General features: G+C 31.7%; 1 protein-coding gene across 2 annotated transcripts in view; it reads right to left on the bottom strand.

The window, feature by feature from the left end:
• LOC134681146 (adenosine deaminase domain-containing protein 1-like) overlaps positions 1-13326 on the bottom strand; it is a 21408-nt gene continuing 8082 nt past the window's right edge. For both annotated transcript variants that reach the window (XM_063540601.1, XM_063540602.1), the window contains exons 6-13: positions 10176-10293; positions 8890-9028; positions 6279-6408; positions 5018-5194; positions 3949-4058; positions 3280-3462; positions 2356-2581; positions 1-1577 (exon numbers count right to left, since the gene is read on the bottom strand). In XM_063540601.1, coding sequence (XP_063396671.1) covers positions 1331-1577; positions 2356-2581; positions 3280-3462; positions 3949-4058; positions 5018-5194; positions 6279-6408; positions 8890-9028; positions 10176-10293 — 1330 coding nt within the window. In that variant the 3' untranslated portion in view covers positions 1-1330. The remainder of the gene's footprint in view (positions 1578-2355; positions 2582-3279; positions 3463-3948; positions 4059-5017; positions 5195-6278; positions 6409-8889; positions 9029-10175; positions 10294-13326) is intronic.

The following is a 13326-nucleotide window of genomic DNA, read 5'->3' on the forward strand; positions in this document are numbered from 1 at the left end:
ATTATTTTTAAAAACTGCCTACATCTATTTATAAGCAATAAATGTCTTTGTTTAGAAACATTGAACAGTTGATTCTACAAAATAATTAACAATCCAGAAATAGAAAAAAAGAGGAATGTTTTAACCCACAAAGACTTATTTTAAAGTTGATGCAAGTATATATAAATAATACCTGCCTAAGCATTTCCCCTGACTGCATGATGGTTTTTAAAAATTGAATAGCTATTTTTAAAATGATGAAACAATGCATACAAATATAACAAAATGAAGACACACCTGTACATGTGGTATGACTACCAATAAGACAACTGTCCCCAGAAACAATGTAATAGAAAAGATATTGTGTATCAATCCATAAAACAAAATAGTACACACACTTGACAATTGCACAGGAATAGATTCTAATATTGCTGTTCTTCATCTGAAAGTCACACTCCGTGGTTTCAACACAGAGCAAAAGCTCAAATTTCATCACAAGTTTGAGCAAGTTCATATCACAAATCTGAACAGGACAATTTGCCTTCTGTTGACAATGTTACACATGTCAACAAATGAATGTTGTCAAAATTTGCACAAAAATCTCATTGAAAATACAAAATCAATTAAAACAATTAGATCACCATGGGACACCTCATGACAATTGCAATGAACAATGATAAATCTCATGTCAATTGCAATGAACAATGATAAATATCATGACAATTGCAATGAACAATGATAAATCTCATGAAAATTGCAATGAACAATGATAAATCTTATGTCAATTGCGATGAACAATGATAAATCTTATGACAATTGCAATGAACAATGATAAATCTCATGACAATTGCAATGAACAATGATAAATCTCATGTCAATTGCAATGAACAATGATAAATCTCATGAAAATTGCAATGAACAATGATAAATCTCATGACAATTGCAATGAACTAGGATAAATATCATGAAAATTGCAATGCACAATGATAAATATCATGACAATTGCAATGAACAATGATAAATGAGCACTAGACTATTGATCACATGATAAAAGAGCATATGATTTATGTTGACATGAACAAGTATCATATGACTGATGATCCATTCCATTTGTACAGGATGACATGAAAGACCTTTTGTATAGCCAATTGCCAATGTTCTGTATAGTCACTTGACAATGTTCTGTATAGCCAATTGCCAATGCTCTGTATAGTCACTTGACAATCTTCTGTATAGCCAATTGCCAATGTTCTGTATAGTCACTTGACAATCTTCTGTGTAGCCAATTGCCACTGTTCTGTATAGTCACTTGACAATGTTCTGTAAAGCCAATTGCCAATGTTCTGTATAGTCACTTGACAAATTGATCAACTTCAACTGGTTTACGGACCCAGTTTCCTATTCCAATGTCATGACAATGTTTTCTGAATGCCTGTTTGGCTCTTTGATAGTTTTTGTTCATTTGTTTGGCTGCAGAGTATGTAGGCACTTGAAGAAGTTGATTCTGTGAAGTCAATTTAGCTAACTCTTTATATCTATGAAGAAAACCAGCTTTACATAGACGACTTGCTTTTGTAGGTCCAGTTTTGGATGGAGATCTGTAAAAGACATGGAGATATGCTACACTCATGGTACATTATAAAAAATTTAGAAATGGTACACACATTGTAGATATGCTACACACAGTTTACATAATAGATGTATCTATATAAACTAGGAAATATGAGGTTCTGCTGTCAGAGCATTTTCATTATTTCCACTTAAATATTTATATCACTATCACTTTAATTTCACAAATATAAAAAAATGATGTGGAATGATTGCTAATGAGACAACTGTCCACAAGAGATGAAAATGACACAGAAATTAACAACTGTAGGTCACTGTACAGCTTTCAATAATGAGAACCGCATAGTCAGCTATATAAGGCCCTGAAATGACAAAGTAAAACAATTCAAATGAGAAAACTAAAGTTTATTCATATAATTCATCAAAACTATTACATTATCTATGATGTAGTTCATAAAAGGAGTTCAAGGAAATGAAGTGCAAACTTCTTATTAATATATACTCAGTGGATACTACAATGTATCAAAATTCAAAGTACTGATATTTCAAATATCAACAACAAAAATTCCATCAATCCTGGTGCCCACAAAAATAAAGTGAATCCACTGTAAATAAATTAACTAAGGGCTGTTCCATAAAAATGTATGAGGGAGGGTAGAACATGTAGAAAGGGACTTTAAAATACTCCAACAACCAAGAATAATTTTTTGGATAAGTTCACATAATGGTGATGACTCCCATTCAATAATTTAACTTCATTTCCTATCCTCCCACATACATTTAAATGGTAGCAACCTAAGGACTTACATATCATCAGTTCTACCTTCCAGACCATCTATGACTTCTACTTCATCCTCCACTGACCAGTTCATACACAAATGTGTTAACGTTTCATCGTGGTGTTGATAGGGAGACGACAATGTTGTCAAGGTGGGATGATTGATTTGATAACCGTTAGGAAGGTCCTTTTCTAGGACATCATACACACGACAACACATGGCACGTGAGAAATGTCCATGATCATACTGACGACCTGAAAATATTGTATAAATGTTCATGCTACATAAATGAGCTATGAATTTTGTCTAACCTTGGGTCAGGAAATTAGCAAATGGCATCCCATCCTTGAGACAAAAAAACCAATAAAATATAAAACTTTATACAAAGAAAAATTTGTACATGCATTTTAATTTGGAAAAATTACAGCACTCTTAGCTTTAAAACATCAGTTGAAAGATTACTACAAAATAGAATTATAATACCTAAAAGAACTCAGTAACACCATGATTCGGTTAGGACAATTTGAGCTTAAAACATGTTCTTTATGCCGCTGTCCCAAGTCTGGAGCTTTTTGTTGATTCATGTTGGTCATATTCATACATATTCATATGTTTATAAATTGTTTTGTCATAAATTAGGCTGTTAGTTTTCTCATTTGAATGGTTTCACATTTTTTATGTCAGGAATTTTTACAGCTGTCTTTACTGCATGTGTTTTTCCTCATTGTTAAAGGCCCTATGATTGCCTTTCATTGCTTCTTTTGATGATCATACTATTATCACATCTCTAAAATTTTTAATAGCTTCCCATTGCCAGGGGTTGGAAACCCCCCGTTTTTGGACGATCAATGCATTTGAATGGTGACATATAGTTAGAATCCACCTTATATCTTGGTCCAGGAACACCCGCTTTTGAAAATGGCTGGATTGGCCTTGCTACCAGTCAACTTACCTACAGTTATGGAAGATATGTATGTTGGTTGTAAAAAGTTACTGAACAGTGCCCCCTGGACACCTACAACATTCCATAGTAACAGTTTATCACTACACGTCATCAGTAATAACGATTGATCACTACTCAAATCGGCCATGGTTTGTCGTGGTTCTTGGTCCTCTTCTACAGGTAAAACTTCACCTGTAAATACATACCAAAGGGAGAAAACATAAGGACAATACCATCAAAATGTATGGGGGAGGGTAGGAAGGGAAAGACCCTTTCTACCCTCCTGCATACTTTTTAATAGAATAGCCTTAAAACATTGCAAGAGCGACTTCTAGATCATTACAGCAAGACTTTAACATGATAAAAATCAGTTAAACAGAGTCAATATCAGATGGACACCCAGACTAGAAAATATCTTGTAGATTCATTATTATTCGTTGGATATCAATTTTTGTGAACCTCAACTTAAAAAGTTCAACAAATAACAAATTTCCTAAAGGCTTGAATTGTGACTGTGACAAAACCATGAAATTAAATATCCAGGAACATGTTAGTTTTTTTCTAATCCACAATAAATGGTACCCAAGGAAATAAGTGACTCCCCAGTAATGAGACCAACAGGAAATATGGTAACATAACACTTTCAAGTTCAATGGTGTACACGATAACAGCACTAACCATCTTCATTCTTTGTATTAAACCAGCCAGGTAAATCTTCTGCAAAGTTTGGAAAGTGTGCTCCTTGTGATACCAACTGTTGTTTCTCGTCAGATAATGGTGTACAGGGTCTGTCAAAGTCAATTATAGAAGTTAACAATATACAGTGACAGCAACATTTGACAGTACTCGCTGTGATAAAGATTTGCAGTATATATAACTGTGTTTAATTATTTATTTTGTAAATTCAAGAATGACATTTTTTTCTATCAAATATACCTGTAGTTTCATATATTGAACTTTTGACGGATAGTCTCATTAGCTCTTATACTTTGTCTCTTTATTTCTATTTCTATTTCTAAAGCATGGAAACAATCACAACCACTAAAATGGTTTGTTCAAACAGGTGTTGAGTTTTGCTCCTGACATCAGCATAAAATCTGTTTAAACCAATCACAGGGTTTGTTATCAACAGGTGAATTGCAGTATGTTTACCCAACATCAACAAAGTAACAATAGAAACCACAAAAGATGGTTTGTTGGTTTTTTATTGGATGTGAAATATTTAGAGATCAATTCAAATCAGCATGGTAAGGGCTATTCCATTATTATGTGTGTGGGAGGGTAGGAAGTAAAAGTTTAATTCTTGAATGTGGGTCATGGGTCTTTTCAGTATGTATCTATCACCATTATACAAAATTATCTAAAAAATAAAAAAAAAATACTGTGGATTCATTATTAATTGTTGGATACCAATTTTTTCGTGGTTTTCATGTATATTGGTTAACCACGAATTTTAATGTTTAATGAATCACACATTTTTTATAGGCTTTTTAATGCAGAGATAGGCAAAACCATGAAATCAAATACCCACAACAATGGCAATCAGAACTTGAAATATACCTGGTTTTATAAAAGTTTTCTTCAATTAATGAAAATTGATACCCACAAATCCATATAACAGTAGTTCTTGGTTGTAGGGATATTTTAAGAGTCCTTCCTACCCTCCCACATACATTTTAATGGAATAGCCCTTACTATAGTAACCACTGAGATGATTTGATATGTGAGGTGAAATATTTAGAGTTACCTCAAATCAGCGTAGTAACCATAGTCTCCAGTTGGAGGGTCTGTTACGAACAAGTGTAAGGTGATGTGTTCTTTTAATCTCAGCATACGAGATGTCTCTGTAACCTGCTCAAAGATGGATAATATCTTGGCTCCAGATCCACCTTCCCAAAAACTCTTTATTTCTTTGAAAAAGTATCTAAAAATATAAAATGTATATAGTGTATTCAGTAAAACAGTAAAACTGATCAATTCATTAAATCACTACACAAACTTTAAGATTCCAAATCTGTGCTTTTATTATTGTTAATCAACTGAAAGTTTCAGTGAGGCCTTGCAACATTAAGTTCAGAATTTTATTGCAAGCCTAGTTTGAGTGGAATTCTAGATGTCAATTAAACTATTTTATAAGTACCCTGTACAATCCACACTGTGTTTTTGCTACTTTTTTTGTTTTGTACTGTTATATTCATCAAATGAGTTAAGACGTTATAAACTGTTGTTAATAGTTTGTTCTTATGAGGAACTGCAACACCACTATTACAGGTTAAAGGAGGGTTAACTCAATCTAACTACTTTAGCTCTGCCACATTATGTATGTGCCTTTCCCTAGTCTGGAGTCTGTAATTCAGTGGATGGCATTTTTTGCTGTAAATCATACCACATCTTATTTTTTATATACCGGTACACCTGTACAATTAGGAATACAGTAATAGGTTTACATGTCTATTAGTTAATTCTTAATTACTCAAGGCATGGAAAAACAAATAAGGTAAAAAATTGCCTAACAATATATAAAGTAACAATGCAATATTCTATAGCCTTAATGTACATTTTTATCTTTGATGACTTAACTTTTACAACAGCATTAATTAAAGGCATAAATTATTTATCTGGGTTAATAAAACGGCACATGTTAAATAATGCCAACTTCTCTAGTCTACGTGTAGTGGTGTATCCAGGATAGTGCTAAGTTGGTGTATACCATCTGTTTGATTAATCAATCAAAGAAAAATCTCATGTTTCTCACAATTTTTATGAATTTTTAAGCTTAAAATTTTAACACCCAAAAACTTTGAATTGCTCCTCTTGGCAGCATCTATTACCGTTTCAGGAATAATAACCCTCCCTCAAATTTTTTATGCAAGGATGCATGACTTTTATAACAAAATTCAAATTCCTATTTCATTCCCTTAGAGATTCAAATTTGAAAACTGATCACTCTTGTCAGACAGAAAAAAAAGCCTAATCAAAACAATATGCCCATAGATATTTAGTCTTACTTGACAAGTGCTCTCCTAGCCAACGCTACTGCATAGCTATCAATCATACATCGTCCATCCAATGTCAGACTGTCTTTAGATAGACAACAGTTACCGGTGCCAAAAGCTACAACTTGTGGTTCAGAGTCACCTGAAATAACAGAGTTTACACAGCTCATTCACAAGAGTTAGCGTTCTTGTGTCACAATTTTATACAAATGTAACTTTCAGAAGCTGGAGAATTAAAGGGAAAATTCACAATTTTTTACTTATGGTTTAAATATGTTCATTATGACATAATATATACATTCACAAAGTTTTATTGCTATATGTGCAGTAATAAAGGAGAAATTCAATATTTAATGAAAAAATATTAACTACTTCCTGTAGGTCGTGACGTTTTCTCCTGGTTTATGCATGCCGGGATTTAAAATAAAATCATTAAAAGTCTTGGTTTTTAATCATATTTTAACGTAATCGTAAGCGCGCCGATGACTTATGCTTTATCTAATAACCATCTGATAATAATAAGATAATTTTGTCCTTGATTGATGTCTAATAAAAAGGAGAACTTAGAAATTATAAATAGCTTAATTTACCAAAGTATTTTTATTTGTCTTTATTAGGCAAATAAATGAATGAGAACACTTAGATTTAGACTTTTACCGAAGCGGAATATAATATGAATGAATAAAGAAAAAATACTTTTGTACTTGAGAAGTTTTAAAAAATTGACAGCAAATTTAAGGTCTTCTTGGAATGGAATCGAAAAATTACGAATATATATTCTTTATCAAGTGTGAAAAACGTAAACCAAATTTAATCATAATCAGGGACGTCCTTATTAAATTAGTCTTCGTCTCACAATGTATAATACTTAATAACTATTTGACCAAAGATGTTTAAAAACAAAAGACAACGAATTTAATGTCATCTTTCCCTATTTTTGAATGTAATTATAAGTCTGTTCAACTGGCAAGAATTCCCCTAAAGCGGACAAATATCTGACAAGCAGTTTATTCTTTAAATTTGCTGTCATTGAATATCAAGAAAGAAAATAAATCCCGAAAATGATTTGAAACTTTAATACTCAATAGCTTTCCTAGAAAATATTCACATCCCTCGGGGATTATTAGTGTACGTCCAGTTGCATATGTCGGAACAATTGTGGTGATGACGAATTTCTTTCTTTATTCGAGAACAATCTAATTGATATATAAATCTGTGATTTTACTATGTTCATAACTTCGATGAACCAAAGCAAGTTATAGATCGACCTGTATTTAAATCAAATTGGTCCTCTTCTTCTTCTTCTTTTGGTATACAATAGTCTATCGAATTGGATGATTACATACTGTTGGTATACGTGGACTAGTCTATTTACAAAACTTTTACCCCAATTTGCACAAAATGTATGTTTCTTTCTTATGTTCAATGTATACATCAGGGACGTATATAGATCTATTTTAAGTCCTTGTATACATGTATATATTTTAAATTGCGCTGTAGTTCCGTAACTTTCTATCCGGGCGTATAAACGAGTCGTCGACAAGTGCGCACATTTTTTTAAATCAACATTTCTGGAATGATCCAACTATGTCCTTTACTATTGACAACGAGTAAATATTACATTTTCCCAGAGACATATAATACAATTATAAGTCTCTGATTTTCCCAAATTAACCCTGGAAAAAATACGTATATTTGTATATCTTCAATTTTTTTTTTTTTTTTTGGTATCATTTTTTTTTTTATAAATAATATTCTTTACACCAGAAATTTTATTTATAAACAAGCGTATGAGTTAAGTAATGACTAGTATATTATATCACTTTCGGACACGCAAGACAGAGATGTATATTATACATGCACCTGATAGTTCAAAATGGAAAGTTATAAGTTATCGGCCGTGTCCACTGATCAATACCTACAGAAGTGAAACGATGCATGAACTTGCAAGCCCGACAGGAAATCGCTTGAATACCTGGACGTGTCACCTTACACCCCTCACAATACCTTTGGGAGTAATACCTTAAGCCATGCGGGTGATCAGTGGAGCGAAGATCCTAATTTATTTGAATAAAGTATATTACTTTAAAGAATTATGAACGAATTAGATTTTCGAAAACAATTTTCACGGAACACTTATAATGATTTGAACTTTGACTTTTTAACTAATTCCAATATTAGCAGTTTAAAAATAACAGACTATATGGTTGTTAAAAAAATAAGAACATTTTCCGTATCAAGTTAGTTAGTCAGATAAAACAACCGTACAATTGACAAGATATCGACACGTAATTACGACTACATCGGTTACTGTCGTTTTGTTTCTTTGTGGTTTATAGACATATCGTGATTTTTATTTGGACAAGATAACAAAATGGCGGAACGCAGAGAACTGATACTCAAAATTTAAAATCGATGGTGATCTCTTATCTAGCGGAATAAAACTTTAATATTTATAAATTTCAGCATTTTTATACAGAATGGACATAATATCAATTTTTGATTTTTTTGCGAAGTTTCCCTTTAAGACAGTAGATCATTTTCTTTGATGATGATAACGTATTATAATTAAAGAATCATACATGTAATGTAACTATTTAGAATAAAAGTGATTATTTTGTACCTCTCTTTATAAGAAATGCAGCTAATGAGATCTTATCATTGGCTATCTCTGGAACATCTTTTAGTTTCTCGTTTAATACTTTAAAAGACAACTGAGCTATTCTGTCTTCTTCAATTATTTTATTTACAGTAGGGTATGTCTGAAAATATATGATAATTAGATACATGAGTTATTTAGGGACGACATTAAAAAATCGATGTAGGATAAAAAACTTAAATCAAATAGTTTGGGGGTGGGGGGTCAATATTGCTGCAAGTTTTGTTAATCTTAAATCGATTTTACATATATTCATAAAGGTAAATCAATTTTTCCCAAATTAAGTTAAGAAGGTGGGTAGGGGGGTCAGCAAAAAAAATATGTGAATAAAGTTTTTTATCCTACATTGAACTTTTGATGTCGTCCCTTACATTTGGTTATAAATTTCTTTCATGCAAATCAATTTTAATGCAAGATATAACATAAAACAAACACATATGAATAAAAGAAGATTTGCAGTATAGGTATGTCAATGACACAGAATCCAAATAACATTTAGATGTCAACAACTCAAGATCAATGGATAGATTTTTGAGATTAAAATGGAATGTGGCCAGGGACACAAATGTCCCATGCCTAAATACTGCAAGAGCAGAATCAGTTGTATCTGTAGAAAAATTAGAATAAATTAGGATCATATTCTGTTCTGGAACCGTCCATCGTTAGATTTCTATTGATAATATTGCAACTCCATATTTGTTACCTGGAAACCTTCCAATTGAGGTATTTCTTGTAGTGTCTAAGAAGCAGAACTCCAGAAGGACAAAAACATGATAATAAATTTGTAAACAATCTCCAGTTATCCTCTTTGTTGTATAGTCACTTATTTACTTGGAGGTTTTTTTCCTTGATGGTTAAAAAATATTCCTATATTCTGTATGCTTAAACATTACGATGTAAATTTAAACCAAACCAGTATTATATCGAACCCAAAGATACTTTCCCACAGATTCACCTCATAATTACCTGTCCATTTAAACTTTTGGCAGTTCTTTTGTCCCATTGAATAAACTACACAGGGAACAATAGCTATTGTATTTGTTCAATGGGACAAACAAAAAAAACTGACAAAAGTTTAAATGAACAGGTAACTATCAGGTGAATCTGAATCTGAATTTGGGTTCGCAATAATTTAAAGACAAACATGAAAGCATACGTTTGAGAATCTTTTTTAGTTGTTTTTAAGAGAAATTAAAATGTGACAAGATGAAATGAGTTTTAATAAGTTGGTTGTTACTATGGTAACTTACATTAGATTGTATGAGAAGAGACAAAGCCTCTGACACAGCTTGGTTCTTTGCATCTTTTTTAGTTCTGGCGCTTTCTTTAGCGATTAAATCATCATCAACATATACCAATGCTTCAAATCTGACAAAAGAAAAAAAAAGACTTATTATATTTTATATGGTGTAATAATTTTAAATATCTATGCCTGGGTACATAGATCTGGTATGACTTGTTTAACATCAACTTTACATTGTTGTGTTTGTCAAGCTGATGTAGAAAGTTTTACACCTAATATCTGATTTGTAAAGCTGATATTCAAATATGAAATATTTCTGATAGGAAGTTCTCAAAAAAGCGTAACAAACATATGGACAGATAGATGGACAAAAATATTATAAATAGCACATCTTCATGTTGTTGTGGTGTAGTTGTACAGTACAGGTAGGGACTTATTTTTATGGAAGCCTTAATCCGTCTAGATGTCAGACTGGTCGGACAGTTGTCCCAGAGTAATAAACACCTGCTGTGCAATATCCAAGTGGAAGGTCGTAAATCAATCTCTACCAGCTTGATTAGAATTAAATTTTACCTGTACAGATATATTTATATTTATGGAAAATAGATAAATGTAAAATATTGTTTTGTATTCAAAGAGAAAGAATTGAAATTAAAATGAAATATAAGAATTTAAATTAAAAATTGAATATTTAGAATTAAAATTAAAATTGAATATCATGAATGTGGGATTTTTTTTTTTTATAATTTGAAAATGAAATAAAGACGATTTTTAACAATATATTGTGTTGCCAATTATTATAATAGTTTTGTGCCAATAAACTATTTTGTATTTGGATTTGCATTTGTAAACCGTAAATATTTCATCTAATTCAAAATAATAAGCCTAATAATTAGACCGTTGGTTTTCCCGTTTGAATGGTTTTACACTAGTAATTTTGGGGCCCTTTATAGCTTGTTGTTCGGTGTGAGCCAAGGCTCCGTGTTGAAGGCCGTACTTTAACCTATAATGGTTTAATTTTTAAATTGTTATTTGGATGGAGAGTTGTCTCATTGGCATTCACACCACATCTTCCTATATCTAATAACAACCAAGACTGTTTTCAATCGAAGTTTAAATCAAATTGTTGAGACATCAATCCCGTAAATTATACGAGTTTTCATTGATGGTTATATTATTTCCCCCTTTTAACGTCCTGTTCCTTTATATGTTATTATTAGAAACACAATTTTAAGTATAAGGCCAACATATCGTATTTATAAAATATGTATAGGCATTGTGAATAAAGTTATTTTCCTTTTGATACAACTTTCCCCGTCGGAGCCTCTACATCAATTCACACCTGTCAATCATTTCTCGCAAGTTAAACATTTTGGTCAGACAGATCACTCGTGCTTTCTATTTTGACATATTTCCCGTTAATCTCTTTGAAAGTCAAACAATTGGTTTCTTTATATACAATATTTATAACGCCGTGATCATATTTCGATTCCTATTTTGTATTTAACAAAAAATTGTCGACAATCGAAATATTGCACTCTATTTTCATGTCTCAGTCGACTCTTTTATGAAAATCGCTGGTTTTTATTATAAATATATTTTACGAATCGATACACGAAAATCAAGATTTAACTTTATATAGTTTTTTGAATAAATGCACATTTATACCCCAATGGGGTTGAAGGTTAATCGTACTATTCATGATCAGCTGTCTTTACTTTTTCGTCGTACTTCTAGTCATTCTATAGCTCGCGCAGTCCGTTAGAATTTTTAAATCGATGTTGTCCGAAGTTTAAAGGAGTTCTCCAAAGTAGAATATTTAAATGGGAATCCGGGAAATGACTGATAAAAATAAAACAAAAAATAGATAAAAGAAGACTAAATCTTGTTTTGATTTTACATGTATGTAAATCGATTAAATTTCTATTCTGGTCAATCGATTAAGAGCCTCAAAACTAACGCACAATACTGTCAATCATTCCACATCAAATTTAATCATGAATGGATTTTCCCACGGTCGTTCAGTAAGGTCACCTGAGTTTACTGTAACGACATTTCCCGCCATATAAGAATCTCGTGCAGTGGACAAAATCGATCTTTAACATCTTTTATTAGCATTCAATAATATTGTGAGTGGAGTCAAGTTAAAGTTCAACCACGTGCACACGCTGTTGATCACTAATATGTGTATCATGCAATTATCTTTTCACGGCAATTTTTTCTTAACAAATTGCTGTTAAAAATATATAACATACAAGTTTCCTTTTTTACATGGATTGTGCGTAATTTAATATTACGCAATTAATTTAAGTTCGGGATTTCGGGATTAACACTTCGGGATCTGGGAATTCTTTTTTTCGCGATGTCGGGATTTTGATTTATTTAAATTCGGGACCTTGGGACTTCGTGTTTTTAAGCCCGGGATTTCGAGATCCGGACCCTATTTACCCCTACCCCCAAATGCAGATCAATTATATAAATTTAACATAATGAACAAACACGGAAATCTTAAAATAAACTTATGTCCGGGAAGAATCAATATCTTCTTCTACTGTTATTATTTGCGTTATATTTTATTGATACATCTCCAACTTTGAAGTTTCGGACGATAAATTGTTTACAGTAAAAAGTAAAAACTACAAAGAATCAGCAAGCTGCTAAATAATATACAAGTATTGCTCACTGTAATTATTTTTTATATCTCGGAACTGACCCAACACAGACGGAATTGAATATTAAATACATATTATAGAAATATTTTGCATGTGGCCGCGTCTAACTAACCCTGGAGACAGCATTCTGCTAATGGATTTACGAGTAAAACAAAAATACCCGTAAGCTTCCAGAAATAGAATACATGTAAAAATATTTATGTTTGAAATTTTATGCAAACAAATAAGAAACAGATACACAAAAAAACAACAAAAATAAACAAGAAAGAACATAGAACAAAAATAATTTTGAGGAACAAATTAGAAAATAAATAGCAGTTGAAATATAAAAACCATAATTAAAAAAATAGGCTATTTTTATTAAAACAAAGTTTTCTCCAGTACTTCTTCACCTGTAAAAATATTTTATGTCAAAAACGATGTAATCATTAAAGTGACTGAGAGGTTAAAATTACAGGTAACCTGATTCTGAAATCAGTGAACCGT

Source organism: Mytilus trossulus, chromosome 8 (genome assembly GCF_036588685.1).
Source record: "Mytilus trossulus isolate FHL-02 chromosome 8, PNRI_Mtr1.1.1.hap1, whole genome shotgun sequence".
Taxonomy (NCBI): Eukaryota; Metazoa; Mollusca; class Bivalvia; order Mytilida; family Mytilidae; genus Mytilus; species Mytilus trossulus.